The sequence below is a fragment of the Bradysia coprophila genome, chromosome X, assembly GCF_014529535.1.
Source record: "Bradysia coprophila strain Holo2 chromosome X, BU_Bcop_v1, whole genome shotgun sequence".
NCBI lineage: Eukaryota > Metazoa > Arthropoda > Insecta > Diptera > Sciaridae > Bradysia > Bradysia coprophila.
The window spans coordinates 1560340-1574532 of NC_050737.1; the positions used below are offsets into that span (position 1 = coordinate 1560340).

The window sequence follows — 14193 nt, forward strand, 5'->3', positions numbered from 1 at the left end:
TAATTTGTGTTTAAGTGGCCTGTCTGTGTGAAATGAAACGACCCTCAAAATATATAAACATTTTACATTTGTGAATTTACATTGACAACACAGATTTACATCATTTAATTTTTTTTTGTTCGTAAGCTTTTTTTCATTGGTTTTTCACTGCCATTACGATCGTAATTTAAGATTTTTCGTTTTATTTTTTAATTTATTAAATCGACAAGTCGAAAACATTTCATAAGAAAAACGTTTTTCAAAATATCGTTAGCATTTAATGAAACCAAAATTTTTCGTTAAAATTTACAATGAAAAAAATGTGGAAATTTATGCATTTTTTGAAAGAATTAAAAAAACAACAACAAACAAACAAAATTTTGAAACAACGCATAAGGAAAAGCAATAAATTAATGGATAGCATAAATTCGCTTCTATACAAATTCCAACAAAAAAAAAACTAATTCGAAAGAACGCATTTTTTATTCGCATTTTACTTCGCGATTCGCCACTTTTATTTACATAACTTTAAATTTATCCCCACGCGCTCCTTTTGACAATTTGAACTTAAAACAAAAAATTATAAATATTTTGAATTTATTACCCACCTACGACCTACCTTTTTTCGGCAACAAAGGCACAAATGTACGTCACACATAGAATTGTTTATGAATTAAAAAAAAAAAAAAATTAAATGAAACAAAAAATTGGAACTAAGTGCATAACTGAAGGCTTACGAATCGATCAGATGCGAACCAAATTTAGTTTCGATTAGCTTGTTGCAATCCGGAATATATTTTTCTCAACTCAGTGACGAAAAGTAAAACTTTCGTTGAATTTATTGTGAAAAAGGTACTCGGTCATAAATAATTAGGCACACGATGTGCAATGTCACACACGGCCTCAAGTGACAATCTACACATCTAGTGCCAAAAAAGCATTTATCACTCTGTGGCAGAAATAACTATTAAATACAAATCAGACCTGATTCAGGATGACGGGAATATCTAGATAATTTCGAAACTGGCTGTTCAGATAGAATTCTAATTATTTTTCAATTAAATCTGAACTAACCGTCCTTCTACTTCTGTCATTCTCTATCGCGTCTCTTTTTCAATTCTGTCATAGTTAACCGTTAAAATGTCATACATTTTAGTGTAGTCAGCAGAGAAAACCATTTAAATGTCCAACATTTTAATTGTTTTCTTTGCCAAAGACCAGATCAGAAGACGATCAGAATTCGTCTAGAAAAATGGATGATGGAAAGTGTTTGAATTAGGTTTAGGTAGACACTTCAATTTGAGTATATTTGCACAGCCAGCAAATTTACGATGAACACTTTTTTTTCTGAGTTGTTGTTTCCAAGGTAAATATATGGGCGGAGGTAATACCATTTAGACACGCGGCCTAGCACAATAGTTCGATGCTAATGACACATTTTTAAAAAAATGGTTGACTATGAATCCCCCCATATATGTCTTTGACTCATAAATAATATTTTTGACGTATCGGCCTCGAAATACTAAGATTTGGGTGAATTTAGATAAACCGATTTATGACCGAGAAGATTCTTCATTCACAGTTTTAAGTGTAGAACATTTTATTTAAAATTGTTGTATTGCTTGGCCAGTAATTCGACATTAACTAAATGTTGTATTGCTTTGACTAGACCAATTTGTTGAAAAAGATTTCTTTTATTCAACCAAGGGTGAACGAAACAAGTGACGAAGAAGTGTATGTACGCTCGTACAATTGAAATGATTGCTCATTTCAGTTGGTGTCGGGCTGATATGCCTTGATATGACTTAATCGCAAGACATAGGTGCACTGATGAGGTCTGATACACCGAAATCAGCATTGTTTGTCCTTGTTGATCGTCCAACTTTGATTGTAAACGGTAACACGTCTCGTTCACCCTTGTTTGAATAAAAGTAAATTTTTTCAACAATTTGGTCTAGTCAAAGCAATAAAACAGAACATTTTGACTCGGCATTGAATTTTTGAGGTGGTGGACAATTTTTAACGATTTTTCTGCATAATAGACCACAATAGAAATCGTAGAATTCTAAAAATAAAAATGTTTTTATAACAGCCAACGTGAATAAATAAGAAAAACACCAATTTGAAATATAAGATCACTCGTAAGCCTTTTTTATTTGCAATCTAAATTAAATGACGAAAAATAATAATTAATTTATCCTTTTTAGTCGTGCAAATATTAAATATATAAAAAAATGTATCCACTAACTGTGCAACATCATTTAGAAAAAGTTTCTTCATCCGAACAAAAGTATATTCGTATAAAAATGTATATTTGTGCGGATGAAAAAACTTTTTCGATAACTGAGATGACTGAGATTTAGCAAAATGGACAAATGAATAAAAAATTATAAAAAAAAAAATTAGGCCGATTTATTTATATATTCATACGTATATATCAAAAAAAGTAACTGTAGAAAAATTTTTCACTAATTTTAATTCAATGTTTAACGTTTATAACAATCTTTTAATTTTAACTTTAAAACTTTAAACAAAATGAAACTGAAATCATTTTTATTGTGGTATTATTTTAAGAGAATCTTCTTTTTTTCGTTAGTTTAGCTTAATTCCTTTTTTTAGTTTTTATAAAATTTGTGTGATTTATATCCCCTACTATTTCTTTCATTAAAAAAAAAATGAACACAAACTTTATCCCCAAATGTATAAGAAATTTAGAGAAAAAAAAATTGCCACACACAATGGCAAAAGCAACAGTCGATGTATATTTAAAAAAAAAAAGCAAAAAAGAGAAGATCGTTGTAGAGTTTTTGTTTAAATTATTTTTTTCTTTAAAAAATTAAAAGAAAGAAAAAAGAAACTTTAGTTACAGTCTTTCTGTGTATTCTATGCATGATAAAAATGATGATTAATTGAAATTATTAAGCCTTACATTTTGAATTTTAAATGTTTATAAAAAAAGAAGAGAAGAAAAATAATTTAAAATAACCCAAGACTAGATTGTTTTTAATTTTTTTAATTAAAAAAAATGCTTAAAAAGTTAAAAAAAAAAATGTTGTTTCTTTCGTTCATCATACTATTGTAGTCAAAGAATTGTGTTGTTCGTTTATTTGGTACAGCTTTTGGTGTGGTTAGTATACCTATGAGACTTCCAGTTGGTGGAGGAAGTTCCAGAAGAAAACATTTATTAATCAAATAAAAGGTACTGCCCTTGTAACAAAGGTTGCTAAATACACAGTGTATCGATCTTATCACTAAAGATATTCGTCGAACTAACAACGGTTGAATTTAATTCGTCACATTCTTTAAACAACAGTTATCATGCCGAAAAGGGTAGATGCTGACACGATACGCTTCGGGGACTACGGTGGGAGTCAGTTTTATCAGCTTCTTCATTTACTGTGAGGTCACTGTCTCCTGGTACATACACACACCAGAGTGACTAGTCATTGATACTGATTGAAGTAAGTGTATGCATTCTACGACTCGTGAAGAGGTGAAATTTGATTTCCAATTGGCTGTCAGTGCAAATAAATATCTCATGGCAAAGGCTCTATACCAGGCAAAAGTTGACCGATTTTTAAACGTTGGATTCGTTCCTTACATCCGCCGTTTATACAATGACAACAAATGAATGAGGGTGATATGGATTTTTATGGTATTTAGGGTGATCAAATATATATCACTCTAAACCTAAAACCTAAAATACCTTAAAAAAATATAAAAATAAAAAAAATTCCACAAAAATCATTCGTTTTCAAAAATTTCGCGCACAATAAAAATCCATATCACCCTCATTCATTTGTTGTCATTGTATAAACGGCGGATGTAAGGAACGAATCCAACGTTTAAAAATCGGTCAACTTTTGCCTGGTATAGAGCCTTTGCTCATGGTCATCTCATTAAATAGATTTGTGAAGATAATTTGCCAACACTGATATGAGCGTAAATTGTTTATGCACCAGCCTTCTGCTGGATATGCAATTCTTTAGTCTTTAATCATCACTCGTTGTGATCAGTCGAATAAACTTTTATACTAGAACATTTGAACTCAGTCTCTTATTATTTCGTTCACCGTTGGTTCGTCGTTGGTCTTCTATTTTCACAACCTTTTATATTAACCTGAACTCGAACTCTCATATGCAGAATTTATCGACTATTCTCATCTGTATTTCATTTCTGTATGTTGTAAAAACTCCCCGGATATTGAAAAAGGGATCCACTTTATTGATCGAATACCGAAAAAAATTATTTTATGCGAATTTCTCCCACAGACAACGATTAACGTGGCCATCGATCGATGGTGTCAAGCTGATGTCATGTAGTCACGGGGCAAATAGGTTCTTATTGGGTTGTGGACTCATCTACTTTGAGATATCTTGAGTCGTTAAAGAAATGGAAACTTTTTGACTGCATCGGTAAGCTTCTACAACATGATCTCGGCTTTCCATTGACACCATACGTCAAACGTTTCCTGTCGTAGACCCAGCCGTTTAACAAGCTACACATGAGCTTTTTAAAAATGGAAAATGACTCCCTAGGAAAATGGGGTCCGATTTCAGTAGGCTATTTTGGAATCTATTCCTTAAGCACACAGTTTTCACTGTAGTTTATCTGAGGTAGCCAATTAAAAGTCGATAGATTTAGTAGGGACGAGTGAAAGAGAGTTTTTAACGAGTTCATACTTACCGAGCTCGAAGTCTTCTGATGTAGAACCTTTCACCAATTCCTTTCGTGTATGTCAATCAAGGCATAATTCACTCAACAACAAATTATTATAAAGTAAAATGCATTGCGGCCTCTTAAATTATTATTATTATTATTAAATCAAAGTTCAGACAAGAAAAAATTGACAAAAAAATAATGAATTTCTTAAATCGATAAGAAAAAGACGCGAGAGAATTGTTTTTGATTTTAAAAATAAAAATTCTTCAATTTTACATATACTCATAAAACGTAAAGTGATTAGTTTAACATGACGGCCATAAAAATATATTTATTACGTTCAGCGGGCGGGGCTTTACGAATCTACTCTATTCAAATTCATTTATGGCTCAATCACTGTCCGAATCGTCGCCGAAATTGTTTCGATAATTCCGTCTAACTCTGGCCACTTTCTGTTGAAACAATTTCATCGACGAGTCGCCATTATTCCGGAGACCATTTGCATTATTATTGCCATCGTGTCGACTAGTCGATGGCGGTGCACTGGATGTACTGCTACCGCCTACGACTGATATACCACTATCTGGTGTGAAATTCAACCATGACTGATGAGTGGATGTGGTTAGTTCATTTTCATCGGCAACCACTTCCACCTCAGCATTACCATTTTGGGCCATTTTTCGTTTCTTATTGTCGAAAAATGGAAGCAGACTATCGTTACTGGACGCATCATCGTCTTCCGAGCAACTGCTCGACAGTCGCGAATTCGAATGACTTGAATAGTGACCGAAGTTGTTCTGGTTTCGATTCATCGATATGTTTGTTTTGCGACGACGCGAACTGCTGTAGCGATTCGGACGTTCATCATCGATGCCGGACGAGTAATTGTTCACACTCAAACTGTGATGCGATCCATTGATCGGTACTGGTATTGCACGTGGACTGTTTTCGGGACTTGGATCATCGTCCGAATCTGCATGGGATTGAGCTAAACGGAACAGATGACCATTGGATGTGATACCTGTGCTAGTACTCGGTACCGGTACTGCGTTGTTCGTAATATTGAAATCAATCCCATCATCGTCACTTGACGTCAACTTGGTATCTGTACATTGCACATTCGCTGATGAGGTGTTGTTGAAATTCGTCGAAACTGAATGGGATGTCGAAGGAATATTTCGAAGCCGTTCCGTCGACGAGGAGGGTACATCATCGGATGTACATGGTGACTCTGCAATATACAAAACAATTCTTTGAATCGAAACAACCTTAAAGCTAGGCTCGATCAACGTGTTACTCACCAACTCGTGGAGCCTTAGTCTTACGTCTAAATAGTCTGTAATTTGAGGTATTCAAATGTTGCATTGTTCGTCGCGATGGAACTTTTTTGTGTGGAGCATCATTGTCACTGTGATTATCGTGAGATCGTTTACGACAGTTCTGTGAAAATAAGAATGAAATCAGTTAAGTGAGCGCAAGTACAGTGTTTTCATTTGAACAAACCAATCCGAGTCGACCTGGTCGTTTTCCGTTGCCTTTTCGGGTTATTCGGGCAGACATTTTCCTGCTACCAAATTTCGCCGACTTAACGCGACGTTCTGTTTGTGCGGCACCCCTTAAAGCTAATCTCTTCAGTGTGTTCCGTTTGGTTGCTATTAAATAGGCGATACGATTTGCGTATATCGTACGTGGTATCACTGCGAGTCGAGGACGTCGGCACGGTTCGCCTAAACGCGAAAGAGATGAAACATAAAATTACCGCGAAAACCCTGCTGTCAGTTATGCTTACCATTTCCATTTGTTAAAAAATTGTTTGGTGAATCACTCCCTGATGTTTCGGGTGATGTTGGTCTAGAGCTGCCATCAGAACTATGCTGACTACTCTTATCGGAATCCGTATCCTCCGAGCTATTCCAGCCTTCGATTTCTCGTTGAACCAATGAATCGAAGAAAGCCATCATTCGTGGATCCTCGGTGGTGTTCTGTTGAGTGTAATCGTGAGCCATATTATGGTCACTGGCATATAGCAACGAAGCGTATTCATCGTGACTGAATACATCGCGCAAATTGTCAGCACTATCTTCTACCAGTGACCCCTTCCAGTCTTCAGTTTCGAATGGACGCCATAATTTGACCAGTTTTTCCACGCCAGATGAGGCGATTATGCATTTTTGTGCATTGTAACGCACCTGATTTACAATTGAGCGATGGCCATGTAGGACCATATGATGTGTGTCAATCCATTGATTTGATTTGTTGCCTGTTGAACAAAATTGAGTTGGATGTTATTGTCAGTTTAAAATACAATTTTGGTGGACGACTTACTATCCGAATGTGAGACCTTCCAAACGTACAAATTAAAATCATCCGAACCGGACAGAACGTAATCATCATTTTCGCCAGCAAATGAACAACTTTTCATCGTACACGAATTGTAATAGTCGGAATGATAGAACTGGCAGACGGGAGTCGGTGAGTATGAATTGTACAAGATCGGCGGTAAACGTCGTCTTAGAGCTAGCACCTGTGTGCCCAACGTATTGAATCGCACGCTCATACAATTTTCGGCCGCATCGTCAGCACCATAACGGAACACAGGTACTTTCGGCTGGCGTAAGTCCCAAAAGGCAGCTCCTTCTTTTCCATTAGCTGTTATCACAAAATTGCCATCCATCGGATGGAATTGTACAGCATGGGATGGAGCACGGTATTTGGCTAGTGACATAGCTTCGGTACCTTGGCGCATATCAAACACCAACACACGACCATCTTCACCAGCACTAGCAAAAATTTGATTGTTTGTTCGGTCAATAGACAGTCCATATACCGGTTTGGCGTGAAGAAATACATCCACCGCGCTGCCACTGAATTGATGTGCAAAGTTAGTCTGGCTTAAATTACATTTAAGGTATTTCGACTCACGTGTGCACGTCATGAACGTTGACCATGTCATCATTTCCTCCCGAAAATATTCTGGTATTGTTGCTGTTGAAACCGAGACAAAAAATATTGCTTTCGTGTTGCTTTTCCATCGCTCGTGGTTCAGACTTTCCAGCGATTGCTTCCTCCAAATGCCAAAGCAGTACTCGACGATCATCTCCACCTGAACGGATAAAATGGATTCACGTAAGTTATTAGATGTTCAGACTAAGACAGCTCATTATTAAACCCTCTTAAATCCGTTTTTGTCATATGTATCGACGATGAGAGATAAGAGATACATTCTAGTAGTGTTGCTATATCAACAAGCAAAACGTTTTATTAAAGAGCTATTCCAACTGCATGAAGAAATCCACTCTAGCAGTGAAAATTTGGACACTGAATCGGTTAACGTGCTTCGAAATCTTTGGATGTAATGTTCCGATATTGTTTTGACCTTTTACATAAAAAGTAGGGTCTAAGTTTGGTACCGCACTACATTCTATTTTTTACATCCAGTTAATTACTGTATGTCTAAGTCATTGAATTTGGACATAAGCTAGTTAAAGTACTTTTAGAGATAGTGGAAGCCTAGGACTTGTTATTGTTGGCGAAACAACTGTAAGTGTGGTTTACGAATATTCAGCATCTTTCATCACACGAATGATAAAATGTCTCAAATTGTTAAATGTTTCATTTCCATATGATTATAAGCAGTAATTACTTGCGAGGCTATCATGAAGGTGCCATTCACAGGTGTGTAAATAGCATCTCATAATAGTGTATTCACAGGCGAAGTGGCACACGAAAACCCTCTACATTTTCTCTACTGCACTTAGAGGAGACCACAAGGTGCAAATCTTACAAGAGAAGCGAATTTGACGTCGTAATTAAATTCGCTAAATAACATTTGTTGATTCCTAATAGGTAGGCACTTAATAAGAAGTGAAAACCTGTGTAGATTTAAATATTTCAATTCAAAGGCTCAGATTGAAATCCAATTTCAACCTGGAACCTGTATATGTCTTGGTTGTGGAACATAAAACGATATTGAGCTTAGCAAGTAAACGATAATAAAATTCTGTGGAGTGGAGAGAGATTTCAGAATGTCCGTTAAATGTTCCAAATTCGTGTATAGGATGCAACGGACAAATGCGTCTCTATTTACCTTCTTTCTTTTTTCAAAGAAAACTTGTAGTTCGATAATCAACATTATGTCTGTACTTGTGTACTTAAAACAAAAATATGAAAAATCGTAATTACGACATAGTAGCACGACCAGTCAATCATCATGATGCAATCAGTCTATTTACATGTTCTCTTTTTATTTCAAACAATTTTTTAGCACTTGACTGTAACTGAAATGAGAACTGGTCAGGATGAATGATTGGGATATTTAGGCTTTGGGTAAAATTCAAGTTGTGGTGCACCCAAAGGATAAATCCAAAATTATTTCACTTTTACGAAAATATTCCAACATTTAAAAATCAGATTTTTTATAATGTTTCCTATACGACTCCAGTAAGTGGAGTCCAGTTCTTGAACTCATATCCTCTTCATTTCCTTACAACATTAGGGATCGCACTTCAAGTACAAAAATTACAAACGCACTTTAATTGAGGCAAAGGTATCATAACGGATTCTCTTGGCAAAAGTATCAGATTCCTCATTACAAACTCAACAAAAACTTAAAATCGGAAAAAAGTAACGACTCACCAGAAATTAGCCATTCGCCTTCCTCCGAAAATTCGATGGCATTAACGCACCCAAAATGTGATATCAAATCCTTTTTGTATAAAGTTTTCGCCACATTCAACCGCTCTCTGAATATCGTTTTCCGAAAGTTGTGAACATTTTGCCCCATTTGACGATTGATTACATGCCCAACCGAATTGGGCCCCACAAACGGCCGTGCCATTTTGTTCAAGTTATAATATAATTTTTGTGTCTCTTTTAACAATGGATGGACGTCAAACAAAATATAAAGTGTGTACACCACCGCACACAGTTCATCAAATTGATTGTGGAAAATTTCGTTTCATTTATTATATCCAATGCAGTGGTCAAACGACCATAAATTCAATGAGTTTTTTTTGTCGGTAAAATGAATAAAATTGCTTTTTTGTCAGTGTTTCTCTCGTATCGAATCTCTACAATACGATTCACGAAAAATATTTTTTTCATTGACGTTTTTGAGCTGGGTGTACACCATAACAATGAGAATAAAGCTGTACTTTTCAGTTGGCAGTCAGTTGGAAATTGACAGAGATCAGCTGTTTTATGTTTGGGGAAATATGATATTTGTTTACACTTGATAAAGTACATTACACAGAACACATCGAGAGTATGCGGCCTAAAGTACACGTACTCTTCGGATACTCACGCTTTATATGATACCGATTCGAATACGATAATCATGCAGGTAACGAGCTTTTTATGAATGGGGTTTACAGTGATACATAAAGTATTTCATTTTTGTTTTAGGATTTTTTGTTAAGAGTGGTGCAAAGTGGATTTTTTTAATAACTGGTCGTAGCGTTGTCCTAACGAGGCGATGCCGAGGAGGACACGTTTACGATGTGTCGTAAAAATCATTTTTTCACTTTTGCTGGTTACCACTTATGCGTCGCGTCGCATGTCTTTTGACGAACTAAGTTCCATATTGATTCTAGGTTTTTTCAATATCATTAACCTGTTACAGACGGCTGTCATCTGTTATCGACAACGTCAGCAATTATGAACGACAAGGTCCGACTATGAGGTCTTATATAGCAAAAGGCATGTTCAAAACAAATGAAGTAAAAGATTTTTTAAATCAATCTCTCAAAATCTTCGATCAAATGTAGTGGTCAGTCATTACAATCCCATGTTGGTGAGTCAAACAGACCTCATTTGTAAAAGGAATCTTAACACCATTAATTTCGCGGCAAATCGGATCCATTGTTTCCATTGTGAAAGTGCATTTTCCTTCCATTCCTCCAATCCTCCATCCATTAAACTCATTTGAGTTCACTACCAGAGAATTTAGTAATGATGGTAATGGTGAGGACACCGCGGATATTCATAATTCTTTTACTTTCTCTTCTTTTCATATTATTCTACATTTCTTGATAGTTTTGGCCTCTTCTTCCTCCTCAAGTTTCTCCACTTTCCGTTTCAGTATGTTGTATCGAACGGATTCTTCTTCAAGACATTTTTTCTCGTACATTTTATACAGAGAGAGCTGACGTCCAAGTTCTTCATTTTCTACATTCCAATTCCAGTCTTCGATAGTCTTCCAATGTAGTTCTCAATTGCTTATTGAGTCACTTATGCTCATTAATTAGTAGGTCATACATTTGGTCGCGCTGCTACAATGCACAAATTTTTGTTTTGTAATTTTTGATGTCCGCCTCTAATGAATTGATTTGCTGACTCTCGTCTTCGATCTTGGTGTATTTTTCTCTATTTCTTTCTCGAGCTCAACAGCATTCAAAAGATTGCCATCAACAGCATCTAATTTTTGAATTGTCAATTCGTTCCTCTGTGTGAGTTGCAGAATGGTGAGTTTGGCCTCATGTACTCGGTCAATTCCAGAAATCGTCGTCTTGACATTAAATTGAACGTTGGTTTACTCTGTACAATCGATTAATGGTGCCAACTAATTCGTCATGGAACTTATTTGTAACAAAGAAAGTTCTTTGAATCACACACAAAATTATGGAAAGTAAAAACTGACGCACTTTTCGTGTTTCGAGCACTAGATTTGCCGCCCTTAGCATGTAATAAATATTATGCACCTGTATCCAAATGTTTATTTTGACGAATTAGGAGGCGCATGCAGAATAAATAATTTCAGCTTGAATAGTGTTTGAAACGTCTGCACAGGCTGATAGCGGTGGTCCACTTGTGTTCGGACTTCCGTTCAAAGAACAATTCTTGAGACTTTCGTAAATAATTCTTTTAGCATAAATAAAATGAGTTAAATTCCCACAGGGAAACACACTTACAGCTGATCAGAACGTAAAAATTATCACTCCAGTAGGTTTAATTATCACGCCCACGAATCTACTTTTTATTTTTAAATTGAGTCGCAGCACTGCTACTGTAGCAGTGCTGTGATTGAGTGGTCTGTTGTCTTGCCATTCCGAAAATTATGCACCTTCTACGGTCAACGCCATGTTGACTTTTTAAACAGAATCTAATGAATTTAGATGAAATGGTGAAAAATTCTATTACAGACATTACATATGTGGATTCAATGTTCGTTGCGAAAAAATAGAAGATTTAGGAAAGTTTGAGATTTCAAATCATGCAAACAAAAGATGAAATATTGACAATTGATGAATGAAAAGAAGAATCAAATGCTGATATACCAACAAATAAACAAGTTTAAAAATCATGATCATTCCCAATAATGATGAGCAAGCTTGCTGATCGTTTCGTTTCCTTCGAGAAAGATGCTTGTCAAAAAGCCAGTCTGCTCGCATCATCTCAAGAAGAATCCGGTTTTTGGTAAGCCGACCGTCGATATCATTGTTTGGACAATCAATCATCAAGAATTGCAGTCGTCTTGAGACTCGGTGCGAAAATATGCAATACACACCGTGGTCACACGGTAAATGTTTACTGTGGGATGCAACCTGTACCTGTGGTGACATACCTGCCAAATCAAACGTCAAGCAGACTTCAAAATACGTTGGTTGGGTGTTGGGTTGCCTGAACAAGAGAACAAGATAAGATATCTCTTTATTCATCTTTACTTAGTCAATATCATTTTGTTTCGCTAGGTTTTGAGACCTTAGGACCACAATGAAAGAAATTCTCGTTTCCTTTACTAGGAAGGGAAAATGGACTTTCCATCCCTAGGGAAAAGTCTTTCCCTCCGTCGTAAAGGAAAATGTTATTGACGAAATGAAAAGATGCAATACTCCTGGCCGAAAGAACAAAAAAAACAAGGCATCAGAACAGTCGGAGCGTTTGCTGCGACTTAGCCCCGTACAACCCGTAATCCTATTTCGTCCGCAACCATAATACGTCCGTAGCCCTAATAAGCCCGGAACCCTAATACGTCTACAACCCTCTAATGCGTCTGTTACCAAAATGCAAGTCAAGTTGGGCATTGTCAAATTTACTGAAACTGTTCATTTTTAAAATTGCGCCGTCCGTCCGTCTGTGACCCCTCTAGCTTGAGCAAATCACAACCTTTTTTCAAAATTCTTTTTTCCCCCGATTGGTATCGACAAAAGTAAGGTCAAGTTCGAAAATGGGCATGGTAGGGTCGGCCCTTCCAGAGCTAGGGCCCTATAGGTGTTTTTCAGTCTTTCGACGATATCTATCGAAATACGCACGCAATAGTTGCTTGTGATATATCAAATAAAAGGTATTGTCTACGAGTAGAACAAAGTTGCTGAACATTGTTTTTGGGTTAGATGCAACGTGGGCTTGTTGGGAGGGCTCAAAGGTCGTTACTCGGCCCTAAGTGTTTTTTGCACATAATCGAGTAAATCTCATCCGATTTTGCTAGATTTAGTTTTTTATGGAAGGTAATTGAATACTGAAAAGAACGTGGCGAAAAAAGTTTCAAATTAGGGCCCTTGGACTAAGGCCGCTACTCGGCCCTAAGTGTTTTTTGCACATAAATCGAGTAAATCTCATCCGATTTTGTTAGTTTTTGCTTCGTTTGAGAGATAATTGAATGCCGAATAGAATGATGGCAAAAAAAGTTTCAAATTTGGGCACTTGGACTAAGGCCGCTACTCGGCCCTAAGTGCTTTTTGCACATAAATCGAGTAAATCTCATCCGATTTTGTTAGATTTAGTTTTTTATGGAAGGTAATTGAATACCGAAAAGAACGTGGCGAAAAAAGTTTCAAATTTGGGCCCTTGGACTAAGGCCGCTACTCGGCCCTAAGTGTTTTTTGCACAAAAATCGAGTAAATCTCATCCGATTTTGCTAGTTTTTGTTTCATTTGAGAGATAATTGAATGCCGAATAGAATGATGGCGAAAAAAGTTTCAAATTTGGGCCCTTGTACTAAGGCCGCTACTCGGCCCTAAGTGCTCTTTGCACATAAATCGAGTAAATCTCAACCGATTTTGCTAGTTTTCGTTTCATTTGAGAGGTAATTGAATACCCAATGGAAAGTTGGCAAAAAATTTTGGGTTTCTAAAATAATGTCGTAAATTGTTGGTTTTATTTGAGAGGTACTTCGTACGGGCTTTCGTAATTGCGCTATGCGCAATTTTAAAAATGAACAGTTTCAGTAAATTTGCCAATGCCCAACTTGACTTGCATTTTGGTAACAGACGCATTAGAGAGTTGTAGACGTATTAGGGTTCCGGGCTTATTAGGGCTACGGACGTATTATGGTTGCGGACGAAATAGGATTACGGGTTGTACTGGGCTAAGTCGCAGCAAACGCTCCGACTGTTCTGATGCCTTGTTAGTAAGATAAGTGAAAAAAAGACCGCCCAAATTGCACAGCCAGTAAAAAATCGATCTTTTCGTAAACAGAAATTACAATAAATAAAAATCGTCCACACTATTCCTTCCTCTTGCTCCAGTTCATAGCAGATACGAATCTTAGTATCATGAACAGAGGAAACATTCCGACGTTTGTGACTAGGAATCGAAGAGAAGTACTGGACCTCA

The 14193-nt window shown here is 36.5% G+C and overlaps 1 protein-coding gene across 1 annotated transcript; it reads right to left on the minus strand.

Annotated features, from left to right (window-relative positions):
- Positions 1-4773: 4773 nt before the first annotated feature.
- On the minus strand, positions 4774-9790 carry LOC119081772 (DDB1- and CUL4-associated factor 5). The gene is made up of 7 exons (XM_037190977.1): positions 9277-9790; positions 7564-7744; positions 6967-7505; positions 6431-6901; positions 6145-6368; positions 5943-6081; positions 4774-5872 (listed from the first exon to the last, which is right to left on the minus strand). The coding sequence occupies exons 1-7, from the start codon at positions 9476-9478 to the stop codon at positions 5031-5033; spliced, it is 2598 nt and encodes an 865-aa protein (XP_037046872.1). The 5' UTR covers positions 9479-9790; the 3' UTR covers positions 4774-5030.
- Positions 9791-14193: the final 4403 nt, after the last annotated feature.

Coding starts and splice junctions, on each gene's coding strand:
- LOC119081772 (XM_037190977.1), bottom strand. CDS start 9,478: ATGGCACGGCCGTTTGTGGGGCCCAATTCGGTTGGGCATGTAATCAAT. Junction 7,506..7,563: donor AACGTTCATGACGTGCACAC/GTGAGTCGAAAT, acceptor ACATCAATTCAG/TGGCAGCGCGGTGGATGTAT. Junction 6,082..6,144: donor GACCAGGTCGACTCGGATTG/GTTTGTTCAAAT, acceptor TTATTTTCACAG/AACTGTCGTAAACGATCTCA.